At 43.8% G+C, this 15,307-nt stretch overlaps 1 protein-coding gene across 1 annotated transcript in view; it reads left to right on the forward strand.

Moving 5' to 3' along the window:
- The window catches only part of DENND1A (DENN/MADD domain containing 1A), a 341,344-nt gene that overhangs the window by 262,447 nt on the left and 63,590 nt on the right, over positions 1-15,307 (forward strand). The window contains 1 exon segment of the mRNA XM_015418453.1: positions 7,899-8,024. Within this exon segment, the coding sequence (XP_015273939.1) occupies positions 7,899-8,024 (126 nt within the window).

The raw sequence follows: 15,307 nt of genomic DNA on the forward strand, positions 1-15,307 counted from the left end.
TTGGGACGAATGCCAATCCTGGGGCATTTTCCTGGTAGCAGCTCACCTACCTGGCTCCCTCAATGTAACTGCAGATTTCCTCCGCATAGGGGGAGCGTCTCTCCATGAGTGAGAATTCAACCGAAAGTATCTCCAACCGATATTCGACAGGTGGGGGCATCCAGACGTGGATGTCTTTGCAACATGACAGAACAAGAAGTGTCACCTATTCTGCTCCAAGGCAGGAATGGATCCCTTATCTCTAGGGGGTGGTCTCCTTTACCCCTGGTCCCGCAGATACCTATACCTCTTCCCACCGATCCCTCTACTCACCAGAGTGCTTCACAAAATAATGACGGAAGCCCCTCGCTGCATCCTCATGACCCCATGATGGCCCAGGCAGCACTGGTTTCCCACAGTGCTCCATCTATCCATGGGCTCCTTCATCCATCTTCCGACGGTGCCAGACCTTCTCCTTGCGCAGGAGGATCTGGTGCTCTACCATGATGCCCCGCATCTCAAGCTCACAGTGTGGAAGATCCTTTGAGGTCTCTACGATGCAGGGTGAAGCATGTTCTGTTGAACTGTCGTAAGCCATCTACTCGAAAGTCCTACGAAGGGAAGTGGAAAAAGTTTCTGTCCTACCTTACTGAGATTGGCCTCCCCCCTCGGATCTGGTCACTGTTTGTGGTTTTCTCTTGTCCCGCTTGGATCAGGGCCTCAACTATTGCAGTGGCCTTCTTTCAGAAGGGGAGATTCTGCCTTCAGACAGCCATGATTGCCCTATCTACCTGAAATCAAAAGTGTGACTCCTGTTTGTACTGCTTTAAAATTCACTCTGCAACTTAGAAAAGAAGTTTTACCCATCTCTCAGTTTTCTTCTTTTGGTGGTGGTGGGAGCATTCTGTACCAATGCTATTGGGTATTAAAGTAGCCAATGTGCTTTTCATTCACAAGAAATATTCTCTTCCACTCTGGTTCATACATTCTTTCAAACTGTTTCAAGACCTGTCTCCCCACTTTATTTTGAGCCCCTTCCCATCCCCTAGGCTACCTAACAGTCTCTGCCAGTGCTGCTGTGTAGGGCTGCTGTGCAGATTGGTAGGATCTCTCGATCACTGGTTTGTGGACTCACAAGAGGTGTGATGTCCTATGTAAAAAGGAATTTATGGGCCTTGATGTTCTTTGTATGGATTCTGATGGGGCACAGACTATTGAGATTGCCATTACAATGTGGCTTCTAGAGTTTGTATCTGAAACGGAGTCATTGCTTCTTTCTTTCTCTCTTGCCTTGCTATAGACCTTTGTTGGAGGTGTATTCAACAATGTATTGCATCCATTAATTTACCTAACCTTGACAACATCACAGCAGATGCCTTTATCAGGTTGGGAGAGTCCACCCTTGAATGGTTCCTCTTTCCCCATTATCTGGAGTTGATATTCCAGGTCTAATGAAGTGGGCTGTAGCCCACAAAAACTGCTTTTATTCATCTGCAGTCTTTAAAGGGCTGCAGGATTTATTTATTTTTTGCATTGATTTTTCAGCAAAAGTATAACCTGCATACCCTGGTGGAATTTGTAACCTTGTAGGACTGCAAAGCAGTTTGCATATTAACAATGCTGAAGAAGTTGGAATGGATATTATGCAAATAACTCCCACTGGAAAATCTACATCACCCAGAATGGATCCCTGGAAATCAAAGTGTAGTAAGCTGCATCAGACAGGAGAGGTGTGATGGCTGGAGTTTGTCCTTTGGCCTAGTTAGGTTCCTTTTGGTGTAGTGGTTAAGTGCGCGGACTCTAATCTGGGAGAACCGGGTTTGATTCCCCACTCCTCCACTTGCACCTGGCTGGATGACCTTGGGCAAGCCATAGTTCTGGCACAGCTGTTCTTGAAAAAGAGCAGTTTCTGTGAAGAGCTCTCTCAGCCCCACCTACCTCACAGGGTGTCTGTTGTGGGGAGGGGAAGAGAAAGGAGTTTGTAAGCCGCTCTGAGACACCTTTGGGTAGTGAACGGTGGGATATAAATCCAGTCTCCTCCTCCTCCTCCTCCTCCTCCTCCCCAGGTGAAGTGTATATCCGTAATGCTTTTCAAGTCACCAACATTAAACAAGACCACCTAGTAGATTTTCTCTGTGCATTTATAAGCATTGGCATCTGTGATGGAGCAGAATTCATGCTTCGTTCTTAGACACTTCTTAGGCTACGGGTCTCTTTGGAAACTGGGCTTTAGGAAGAATTGTACACTTCTTTGTACATAGAATTGTTCACTTTTTTGGAAGAAAAATCCCACAAATCAAGAGCTCCTGAGTTCAGCCCCTGAGTTCCCTGCTCCTCCACATGCAGCCAGCTGGGTAACCTTGGGTCAGTCACAGTTCTCAGAGCTGTTCTCTCAAGAGCAGTTCTCTCAGAATTCTCTCAGCACCACCTACCTCACAGGGTGTCTGTTGTGGGCAGAAGGGAAGGAGATTGTAAACTGCTCTGAAACTCTGCATGAAGGATGGGGTATAAATCGAATTTTTCTTCAAACCTTATGAATAAGCTAATGGATATGTGATTATTTTATTCTCAGCGAGGCATCTTTTCTAGTTTGTTAGCATGTTCTTAGGATGAAGTTTGTGCTCACACATGAATATTTGGTGTTTTTAAAAAATTGTGATGATTTAAACTTACTAAATTGATCATATGAACACAAAGTGTGCTTTTTCCTTAATGTCCCTCCCCTTTTAAAAGCTAACTTGCATGAGTTATGAGTTTTTTTCTTTTCTGATATTGTGTTTTCAAGACAACGTGTTTTCCTTGCTTTATTCATGTTGACAACTAGAAAGCCTTGGACCTAATTAAAAGAATTTCCACAAGCACCTCTACTGAACCATTTTATTATGCTGCACTGCACAGATTGCATTTCGAAACATGGTGATAGCTTAAATCTGACCTTTAATCCTGAGCTGCCAAGAGTATGAAAATCTTCTTTAAAAACACTTCTAAGGATTGGCTGTGTGCTTCTGTGCCCGCTTTGGAGAGACGCAGCCTCCATCCAAGTCAGGAGAACACGCTGCCGTTCATGAAGCAGAACAGCTTGGAGTGGCATGCCCATCTTTAGTTCCTTGTATGTGGCTTTTCCCTGAAATGCAGAGAGAATTCTTTCAGCAGCTCTGCCAGGAGCTTTTGAAGCAAGAATGTGACTCACCAAATCTTATTTATTATTTATAGTCCACCTTTCCCACAGGGATGCCAGGCGGATTACACATAGTGAGTCAGTACAATCAACGAAGTCTGAGCTGAGCATTAGAACTTCAGTTCTGTACCATGGAAATCAGCAGAGAAGGGGAAGAGTGCCTCTGAGCATTCGTGTGCCTTGGTCACTATAGATCCATGCCAGCCAGTTTCTACACATCTGAGAACTGTGGGTTTCAGTCCCTGAACCTCTTTCTCTGTATTAACCATTAGCAAGGGAATAGGATGTGTGTGAGCCCCAAGCCTTGAGCTGGTGTAGCTGATTAGGCTAGATTTTGGTTACGGGAGCTGGAAGTGGCTTTTACTTGAGACTCTGAGCTGCCACCCAGACTTACTCTTTGCTATGGTAGACCAGGACTAGGAAAATATGTTCTGATTACCCACGGCCAGGCCTGTACAGTGTCGAGGAAACACTGTGTATTTCAGGTATCTGATGAAGGGAGCATTGACTCTTGAAAGCATATACCCACAAAATCTTGTTGGTCTCTAAGGTGCTGTTGGACTCGAATCTAGCTGCTCTACTGCAGACCAACATGGCTACCCCCTGGAAATATATTCCAGGTTTGTAAAGGCGAGGATCAGCTTCCATGGAACTTGGGTTTTCTGCAATCTTGGATGGTAGTGCTTGGCTTATATCCACAAGAGCAGTCATGCTGATTCTAGACGAATGGCCAGTCTACTCCAGCATCCTGTTTCACAGAGTAGCCAACCAGATGCCCCTGGAAAGCTGAGCACAGGTAATAAGAAGGGTGCTCTCTCTAACAACGGACATTCCTTTAATTTTCATGGCTGATATTCATTGGTGGTCCTATGCTCCATGAATGTGTCTAATGCCCTTTTCAGTCCAACAAACTTGTGGCCATTACATCCAATGCAATGAATGTCACAAATTCTGTACCCTTGGAGGGGCTGTTATTAATGTACTACCCAACAACATAATCCATTGTCTACAAATTCTAATACTGTGGGGGAAACAATGATCATCCACTTTCACCACCATGTGCATAATTTTACATTCCTCTGTCATATCCCAATTAGTCATCTTCTCTCTAAATTGAAAAGCTCCAAACTCCTTTCCTTGTAGAGATGGTTCTCCAATCCCTTGATCATTTTTCTTATTTTTTCCCCTGCACCTTTTCCAGTACTATGATATCCTTTTTAAGATGAAGCCAAAATTGCATACGGTACTCCAAATGTGGTCATAGGTCTGTATAAGGAAACTATGATACTGATCGTTTTGTTTTGTTGTCCCTTTCCTACTAACCTCTAGAATAGAATTTGCCCTTCTCACTGCTTCTGCACATTGAATCAAAATAATCAAGCTATCCAAAAGCCTCCAGATCTCTTTCCTGGTCAGTCTTCACCAGTTCAAATGCCTCAAAAGGCAAGTTCACCCAGAGAAGACCTCAAAGAACATAACATTTTGGTGCTTCATTTTCAGTTAAGAAACAAAACTCTTTGGGGAAGAGAGGTTGCTATTGCCTCTGACACAGATTTATTTGTGCTATTGCTCCCCTTTCTGGCTAGTAAATACATAGTCCATCTTCTTCTTGTATGGGTGTCATAAGCATTTCAGAATTGCCCTTTTACTGAGTACCCCTGTAGGAAGGAAGGAAGCAGTGATTCTGGTTTGGTATAACATCTGGCATCTTCTCAGTGCCTCCCACAGTTGTCCTCATACACGCAAAGGCTTGCCTGTAACACGATCTTTCCCTTCCAGTGGAAATTCTGAGGGTGTTTTCCATTCAAATGGCAATCTATGGTTTAGATCAGAAGAAGGCTGGTATAGGAAAGCTGTCTCTGTCTACTGTTTTAAAAGCTGTGGAGGGAGAGAGAGAGTTTGACACTAAAGATAGCGTAACATTTTAAAATGATGGCAGAAGCCCTTGAAGCACTTGTCGAGGGATGGATGCACCCCCCGACCTGTAGCTGCTCTTAGGAAATGGGAACACTTCAAGTCCTAGGGTTGGAAGAGGTCTTGTAGGTCATTTCGTCCAACCCCTGCTTTCAGTGCAGGAAATCCAAATCTCTAGAGCATTCTTCACAGATGAATGTCCAGCCTCTGCTTGAAGACCTTCAGTAAGGCAGAGTCCGGCCATCCCACAGCGAACTGATTCCATTGGTTCACTTGGTCAGCACTACTGTTCTTTGTGGGGGTTGTTATTGCAGCAGTCCCAGCCAGTGACATAAGCCATATTAGCTTCTGAAGCAGCTCATAATCATCAATTCCAGTGTAAAAGTGTGTATGGTTGTAATAATAATAATAATAATCTTTCAATTTATTGATCGCTCAATCCTTGCAGAGCTGCTGGCTCTGAGCAATTTACAGTTACTCATTTCACAAGGGACTAACAATGTTTTATAGGGGTAAGGGAGGACAGCATATATAATCTTTACATAGCACACGTTTTGCAGCCGACGGGGATTTGTTCAGTTGCAAGTCAGACATGATCCGGACGGCATTTTTCCCACTCGGCTTGGCTTGGCTGGATGACGTCAGCTGTTCCTTTCCAGGACTCTTTGGGTCGCAGCTCCATACTGCCACCGCCTGGCCGGAACGGCCCATTACAGGCTTCTTGATGCCGAAGAGATCTTCTAGGCTTTCGATCTTGCGAGCCGAACCTTCCGTTCGCTGGCTAACACCTCCCCCACAAGGGGGTTTGGTGTGCCCACCCTCTCTAAGGAGTGGTACCCATTTTATCTACTCGCCGAAGCTTTCGAACCGCTGGGTGGACGGCGAGTAGGAATGCTTGTTCATTCTTCTGCTGCCCCCTCCCCCCACTATTGCCATCAGCTGCCTGTCCAGCCTCTTCTTTCTGTATATTTTTAATTAAAGCCAATTGCTGAGATGTGCACTTTTGGGTTTTTCCCCTCAGACAATGGAAGATCTTTCTCCCAGATACTGCAGCATACGCACAATGGTTTTGGTTTTTAATTTTAAAAAAGACCCTGCGTGAAAATAAACATGGTTGGAACAATAGAGAATAGTGTGAAGGTAGTGATGGTTGGAAGGGAGTGAAGTGATGTGGTGAGGAGATGCAAAAAAAATGCTTGAAATCTGATGAGGCCATTGCGAGTTGAAAATGAATGTGCAAAAGGTGACTTGCTGCCTGATTATTATCGGAAAGAAGAAATGCAGTTGCTCATCAGTACACTGCAAAAGTCTAAAAAAAGATACTGGATTCAGCCAACCAGCTTATTTTATCAGGAGCTTGGAACATGGAAATAAGTGATCATTTGGCAGGAGTGTGCCCAGAAGATTAAAGGTGCACCACCATTCAGGTAACGGTGGACGTTTTTGGTAGCGGTGAGGCTTGGTCAGCGGAAGAAGGTGTGTGAGTTGGTGCTTGTTCAGTTACAATTGTGGAGTACTTCTTTGTGTAAATGGTAATGAGACCATTCGGTCTGTGTTCACCTGAAGTGCAGCTCTGTGAATCGGAGGCAATTAAACACCTCCAGGATGAAAGGGAAAGGGCAGTGAAGGTTAAGTGAGGAATAATCTGATGCACAGGTGGTGAGAGCATTTGAGAAGCAAGGAAGGAAAGAGCCGATATTTGAATTGGCTGTTTCAAGGATGGAGGTTGTCGCAGTTGCCAAAAGGTGTGATGCTTTTTGGAGGGGGTCCCCCTCTTTCAGTAAAATGTGTCAGTTTTGAATTCAAGCCTGTGCGCTGGAAATGCCTGAAAGGGATGTGGGTGGAGGCAGTGCATCAGAAGTCTTCATTATATTCTTCTTGTGTTGTTATCATAGCCACAGAGTGTGCGAACTTGAACACTGTTGCATTTTTCTAAATACAGACATGTGAAGCCTGTGCTCCTGATCAATTTCCCACCCTCCTAAAGTCCACTGGGTGGGCTTGGCAGGAATGTTGTGAGGATCAGCAACATAAGAGTTGTAAAGCACTTCTGATACTGAAATGAACTGATGTATTTCTGATATAGATTCATTTATTTTTAAGACACTTTTCTCTCACCTCTCTTAAAAGCTCATGACAGCTTCCAGCTATTCAGAATTCTAAAACAGAATGCTAAACAAAGTATAAAGGAAGCAGTGAAGGGTTAAAGAAACTTGCATACGTATTTGCAGCAGATCAAACTGGAAAAGCAACAGCCTTTCTCTGCTGGCTAAATGATCCCCTAAATAGATAACTTCTACTGCCACTTCCTCCAAAAGACTTAATAGGGATATGCTCAAGTGGTTCCCTCCTTGAGAAGTCATTCCAGAGTTTGGGGGCTAACACTGCAGAGGCCCTGTATCTTAACGAGTGATATTTTCACTCTGGGTTTCAGAGTTTCAGAGATGTGGAACAGGGTCCTCAGTGAAGAACCTTTGCAGGTTAGACGACTTAAACAGAGAGGCAAGGTCTCCTGACTTGTGTTTGTTACTCCTAGCTAAGTGCTAGCTTAGTTCTGAACCCATCAAACCATTCTTTGTGGTGATGACTACATCTGACACATGGGCTGTAATTTTTTCTTCAGGATTCATAGCAAAACCAAGTAGTTTGAACAGTGCGGCTGGGGGTATGGTATTCATGGATCAGAATGTTTCTTCCCCCTCCCAGAGTTTCTTTAGCCATCACCATGGCTGCAGGAAAAGTCCTGTGTTCATTGTCCTGGTTCATGGAATCTCCTGACTGCATTCCTTGAAGATAAACTCTGTGGTTTCTTGTTGCATGTTCCCAGGTCTCTGCGCTGAAGAGCAGGTTGAAGAAAGTCTCTATGACCACAGGTGATGGTGTGGCGAGAGCATTCCTGAAGGCTCAAGCAGCTTTCTTTGGAAGCTACAGAAGTGCACTGAAGATTGTACCTGTAAGTAGCCTTCTGCTATGGTGGTAACTGGTTTCAGTTCTCTATTACGTGCTTCTGTTTTTGTTAGTGTTGTAGTGCTTGCGTCCTGTCACTAGGTGCTGCTGTAGTGCTGTTCCTGTATTTTATTTTGTGTATGTGTGGTGTACTTACAGCAGCCGCTAATGAGAAGAATACAAGTAGTAGATCTCATAGAAAAAGAGAGAGAGAAGCCAGCAAGCGAACAAGTCTTCCAAATAGCTGCTGGGGAGGGAAGACCAAACGTCTCCTGACTGTCTAGTGCACACAAACAAGCAACCACATGGGGACTCTGGAACAGATTTAACTGCATGAGAGAATCTTCTTCAGTGAGAAAACATTACTCTGTACTGTGGTAGGAGCAATATCAACCACATGGGCTTCAGTGCGATCACTCATAGACCCTGGGGAGTACACATATGAAGTAAACAAGCCCATGTGGATTTCTGGTGCAAACTTTCTCTGTGTCTGCATTTGACAACAAAAGGAAGAAGCCTGATATTCACCTGTAATTCTTGGCTGTAATGGATGGTTTGCATTTCTGAACCTGGAAAGGAGGAAACTCTTTGTCCAAATCCTCTTGATTGCTCTCAACATCCTTTCTGATTTCTGGTATAAAATGCTGTTGAATCAGCAGGACTTTTGTTTTCTTCCAGTATAGTGTGGTATGTACCTAAGACCCCAAATATAACAGCAGATGTATTTGCATGGTTGCGTATTTCTGTATGTCTCATTAAAATGTCAGGTGTGAGCATCATGCTCCTCAGGTCCCAGCTGTAGCTTTAATTCTCAGCTGTATAAATCTGATCTCTAGGCACTGTGTGGCTCCCCAAGTCTTAAGCTTCCCTGATCTGTGGCAGGCAGCCATGAGCCTCTTCCCATTCTACAGACCCTTCTCATGCCCTGAGGCTCCTCCCACTGGTTGCTTAGCAACTTGGAGAACATGGGTGCCTGTCCTGCTTGGGGGATGCAGGGATTAGCTTGAGCAGTTGGCATTAAAGCTGCAAGACATGTGCTGGGCAGTATGTGGGAGAGGGTAATTGTCAGAGGATGCACCAGAATTGGCTACTCATGATGATTAGCGTCCATGAGATTACTAATGGCTGGTATCTAGTTTGTGACAAGAGCCATAAACCACAGCCTCCTTGCAATCCAGAGACTCATTTAAAAACCCACATCCTTCAATCCAAAATTCTTCTGCTGCAGGGAAACTACTCTGCATATGCTCAGAAGCAGTCTTATTTGGTTTGGTTTTTTGGCTGTGGCGTATAGGAGGTGGTTCCCACTCCACAGGGCTTATGCATGAGCAGTCCCTTGTAGAGAATGCCCTGAATTTACATGATTATAGCGGTACTTTGAGGAATTGGCATACTTGGTCTTTCCTCAGTCAATAAATTTAGAAATCTGGGTCAGATCTGGCTAAACGAAAAAGATGGCTAGATTCTCCACACCTTTCTGTTGCAGCCAAGTTAAGCGAACGCTGCTCTGTAAACACAACTTTGCATATTTTGCTTTTTAAACTGAAGCGCTAAAGGTTAAAAAGTTCTCTCAACCGTTCTTCCTCATAAATAGTCACTTTAATTGCTTAATATTGTGGTGTTTTAAATATTTATTAGTCATATTGCATGCTGGTGGTAATGGAGGAAGACTGTGGGCAGCCTTAACTGCCTTGTTAAAAAATTTTTTTTTACAATGCTCTTTCCTAGAGTGACACCTAGTGGCCAGAGACAGCATTGAATCTGGTTCTTTCTCTGGTAGAGGCAGGTGCTTCTTTGGGGTTAGAGCCAAACCTGGTGGTGGTGGTGGTGTAAAGAGCCGCTTTGTCTGATTGGAATAAGCAAATAAACATAGCTTTAGCAAGAGATCTAGCTAGTAGGTTCAAAATGCATGATTCACCCCCCAACCAACTTTTTGGCTCCTGCCTGCACAATCTACTCCCCGCCCCCAGCCTCTAATGCTACCTTGCCTGCCCAGTCTGGTGAGCTCTGTACGAAGAGGCCTCCTAGTCTTACTTTCTCCTTCACTCTCAGAATCCTACTTCCTCTCCTTCTTTTTCCTGTCATTACATTAGCTTCCTGTCAATCCCAGCTACTTTCTCTCTCTTTCCTCCCGCAGCCTGCCTGCCACGCTGCTCTTAGTGTCCCTAGACCACATACGAGTTTTCTTTTCCATGCCAAACTAGCCTTTTTGCTTCCCCCATAGAACCACTGCTTTCTGCCAGTTTATGTACTGTTTACATCTTCCTTCTGAGAAAAGAGAATCTGTGTGAAATGTTCTGTGACTTCTGAGCATCTCAAACAATGTGAGGCTCCATGTGCAGGTAATGGCTATTGCTTGAGCTATCCTAGCTAGTTAGGTAGCTTTAATAAAGGCCATGGAATGTAGCAGTTCAGTTATTGTGCTTTTAGTGATGCTTTCCAGTCCTTAGATAAGAGCAAAGTGAAAGCCTTCACTGTCTCCCCTTCTTTAAAAGCCCAGCCTTGGTCACTTTAGATCTAGCAGTCCTGGGGGTCGGAGTAACAGATCCATTCTTCACCCAGTGTTTTGGGGAAGGAAACAGAGGGGGCTGAGAGAGAAAATATATTTTCCTTAATTCCTGTGTTTGAGTGTGATTTTTTTTTTAAAAAAACATAATGTTTAAGCACATTTTTGAGGCAGGGCTGTAATGGTTGCACAACGACCTATAGAATGCATCATCTTAATTGGTGCCATGATGCTGGTTTTGTTGATTTCTACCCTTATCTCATAAAATCAACATTTTTATAAGTCTTCTTGGGTTTTGTTTGGGAAGGGAAGAATGGGCAAACAAACTATGCCTTCCCTTTTGCTTCTAGACATGATTTTTAATTGGTTATAGAAGTGCCATCTTACACAGAGGGTAATGGTGGAAAAACTTCCAAAGTTGTTCTTCCACAAGTGGGACGTGTGTGAAGACCTGTACAAAGCTGCCTGTTTTAGCACTGAGGACACCACTGGGGAAGTGCTTGTTGAACAACGTGAGCTGCTTTTTCTGTTTCACTCGTGGTTTTCCGTTTCCAGCCCCCCCGTTCTCAACCATGCTGTGTTGGCCATTATTCAATTCTTCCCTCTGTTCCATTGAGGACTTGGCCAGTTGCTGGAGTGCGTGTCCTTGTATTTAAAATCACAATTGCTGCATTGGGTTTCTAGGAGGAGAAAAGAGAAAGGAAATGTACATCATACAAACTTCTGCATTGCACTTTTTTTTTCAACACACGTCTTTAATGAAGTCTCTGTTGTTGAGTTTATCCCCTATTGATTTCATCTTACGTTGATGAGAGAGCGTGAGCAGTGTGGTGTTTAAATGTATGTTTTTAATGGCTTACTCCTTTACAATTCTGAGTCTTATTTAGTTTGAAATCAGCTGAAACCTTCTCTAGTTGTGAATGAAAGGCAAAATCTCAGTGTATGGAAGTGGATGGATCTTTCCACTTGTGTACACATTATGTTCTATCCTTGATTCATTTAATTGGTAATTTGCTAACAACAGTGGGCAAATACTGCTCTGCAGATGCAATGAAGACATCAACTGCTGTTGTAGCAGCCCTCAAGTATTTCAAGATCTGCTCAGCAAAAGGCCGGCAGTATAGAAATAGACAAATAGATCAGCCATCCACCATGAGGTCATCCTTTGCAAACCCTTTCTGCTGGACTGAAGGTTTGGAATAAAGAAGTGGCTGGGGGAAATTACTCTGTGGGCAACAAAGATCTGTGTGGGTTTCTGGGGATCCATTTGTCAGCAATAGTTCTTTATCTGTTAGCGATCCAGACATTAAGCGGTTGATCACAACTCTGCATTACCCATGGCCATTAAGGCATCCTCAGATCTCCTGCTTGATCTTAAGGTTCCTTGCCATCCTCCAGTTGTCAAACATCCATAGTACTTCTGCTGTCATTAAATTCCACTGCTAAGATGGTAGGTGTGGTTCCTTTGTTTTGTTGTTAAAACCATGAGAAGTTGGCTTTGTTTGCAAAACTCTGACTCCCTCAGTTTTCTTTTGGCTTCTGGCCTTTAAGTGGTGATTCCTACGCTTGCCCTCCTCCATTCTGTATTCTGTCACCATTGCAAACTATCATGCATCAGTGTCTAACTTCTTTAAGTGTGCGATTGCATCACCTCATAAGGTACCAGAGACCATTGGTTGGAACCAAGAGTTTTGGATTGGAAGATGCAAAGGCTGGTGAGACTGCAGGAGGCCTGCAACAGACACAGTGATAGGTGTTTCACATCTTTGCTGTGGTCACGTGCTCACTTGGTCTGTTCTGATAGCAATAAGCAATAAGTTGTTTGAAAAGACTAAAAAAATTTAAAAGGCCAGCTGGGCACACTGGTGGATGATTGAGAGGAGTTGAATGTGCACATGTTATGACATTGCCAAATTCTTCCCAAAGAGGTTTCTCATCTGCGTCTCTCTCTCTGCATCCTCTGTGTCCTGTTGTGGTTGCCGTGGTGAAATTTCTTGAAGCAGTTGAATAGATGAGCAAAGAGTTTTCTTCAGGCTCCTAATTGCTCCCTCGACCAATGGCTGCATACTCACAGGGATCCTATTGATGTTTTTGCTTCCCTAACATGCATCTGAACGTATGTTTCTCAGGCTGAATGCTCCTACTCATGCCTTAGCTGGTGTTGGCTCCTTTTTGTAAAGAGAGGCAGGAAGGATTCGTCCCCCAGCCCCATCAAGCATGAGGAAACTTCAATAATACCCAGCAGTACTGACTGCACTGCTGGGTTGGAATATTTAGCGCCAGTACTGAGGGCGTTGATTGGGAACTTTGTTATCCAGCTGTGGTCCTTTATTTCTTTGTAAGCTGGTGTTTAAGATCCTTATCAGGAAACTCCCCTGCCTCCAGGACCAAGTATTTTGGCAAGGGGTGATGGTTGACTTGGCTAATGCCAGGGAATGTGGCGAAAGAGACCTAGCAGTCCAAATTCACTTGCATTAACTGAGATCAGTGAAATCTCTTCGTTAATAGAATGAATAAATTGTTCTCTAGAAAGCTACCGATAGCGTTTCTCTATTCTTTAAAAAAACTTTTTGCTCGAGCTTAATAAACATTTTATTTCCACCCGCATGTTAGGTGAGAGTGATGACTGGCTCGAAGTTACCCAGTAAGCATGATACAAGGTTAACAGGGTGATAACATCTTCTATTCTTATCATATCTGTATTATTATTTGTTTAGTTTGTTGGCTCCTGAATGTAAAAAGCTGTTGTTGGATCTGTCTGGAACGGAAGGCCTTGCTCTGTGAGGGTGGCTGCCAATTAAACAATTATTTGTTTATTTAAACATGATTGATTGATTGTACCTGGTATTCTCTAGGCAGCTTATGATATCGGTCAAAACCATCTGCTAAGAACTAGAACAAAAAACCCAAGCAGAATCAGTAACAGAATAATAGTATAAATAAGAGAAAACTAATCTGAATGCTATACAACAAAACCCTGAGTATCATTAAGAGTGAGCAAAAATAAAGCTAGATTATGTTGTAGTTTAAAACCAGCAGTAAACAAAAAGGAAGTCACCAGATGAAACAGGGTAGGAAATATATAGCTAAATGAAAGCCAAAGAAGAATGGAAATGTCTTTGCCTGACACTAGTGAACAGTTGCTTGGCCACCAGGCAGATCTCTGTAAGGAGGACAGTCCACTGTATTAGTGGTGCAATGGGAAGACTTTGTTACTGATGCTCACTCACCCTGCTTCTGAGAATGGGGGCAAGCAAGTCATGTAGTGCCATAAATGGTGCGGGTCTTCAAACACTGAGCTGGTGGCAGGGGCCATAGCAGGGCTTTAGTGGGCAAGTGGAGTGCTTGCACAAAGATCCAAGCTACTGGTTCTCAGACAGCAGAGCTGGGAAAGTCCTCTGCCAAGTCAGCCTAGGTGTTAGTAGCTGGACCGATGGCCTGACTTGGTGTAAGGCAGCTTCATTTGTTCACCTCTGTTCCACAGTCGTCCTCAATGGAACTGGCCATAGGCCAGTGAATCAAGAGCTTCCCACTTGGGGCAGACTTTTTGGTGTGGGAACTAAGCTTGCACAAGGATAAGGATGGTTAGCATTGCATTGTGAAGCTGTTTGGTTAAACTGTACTGGTTTTTGAGCAGCAGCACATTTCTGCAAAACTATTGTGACTGAGTCTTCTGGAGGGACCTTGCTAAAAAGGTTTAATGAATAGTTGTTGAAGTACAGGCTTCTCTGGTCATGGTCCTCTTCCTCAGCTGTTGATCAGCCAGCCTCAACTAGCAGGAAGGAGCAATGGAAAGCTGTTGTCTCTCCACTTGTTCTTTGTGAGAGGAGTCATCTCCTGCCACATGTAGTCTCAAGGCAGGTTCCCACAGTCATAGGGGCGATCCCCTTTGCGATCTTCAGCAGGCGTTGAAGGTGCACTCCTTTACCTCATGGCCGTTCTGTTTGGGATCATGTTGATCTGTGAAAGAAACATTTGTTTCTTTTTACTGATTTGTGGTGTGTCCATGTGGTAGACTGAATTTGTAAGAAGTCTATGATGGCAACTCTGGATTAATCACTGCAGAATTGAAACAGGTTTTGATTTTATCAGCGCTCTTAGAATGACATAGTCAGAGGCCACTTTTTAATTTGGCATGATACCATTCTGAGATACCATGTCCTTTTGGTTGTGGCTGTTCTCCCTGCCTGAGCGGGTGCTGAAGAAATAAAACTCACTTTATTTGAAAGCCTCTTTAAACCTTACTGTTACTCTAGAAGTATTTGGATTGTGAGAAGCAGCAGTATAATATTTTAGCATCGGCAAAGGGGGAATTTTGGTGTTCACTATGCTAAATTATTCTGCTTGGACTCCCTCACCTGACTTTCTGTCTCTCCCTTTTATTTTACACTCAGCTTTTGTTGTTCCTCTGTCTCCTAAGCTTTTATTTTATTTCTGCATTTTGACACACTGGTAGCCTGCCCCCCTCCCCTTCCACCCTCCCATTTTGCTTGTAATTGAGACTGTGTAGCTTCAGCAGGCTGTGGAGCACTCGGCAAATGCGGCTGTGCAGAAGAAGTTTGAGACGTTGGCTCAACTAATAGCGCACAGGGGACATGCAAAAGGATGCAACAAACATACCCCATGAAATAATGCAAGCAGCTGAACGGTTTTCTGTGAAAGGCACACGGGCGATTATGTGCTGCTTTACAAAAAAAAAAAAAGTTTATTACTTTTTAATTCGATGGATGCCTTAGAAAGTAGAGTTGTGGATTTTCTCTTGGGACTACAATGTGTTAAAATGA

The sequence above is a fragment of the Gekko japonicus genome, unplaced genomic scaffold (genome assembly GCF_001447785.1).
Source record: "Gekko japonicus isolate JY-2015 unplaced genomic scaffold, Gekko_japonicus_V1.1 scaffold127, whole genome shotgun sequence".
Lineage (NCBI taxonomy): Eukaryota > Metazoa > Chordata > Lepidosauria > Squamata > Gekkonidae > Gekko > Gekko japonicus.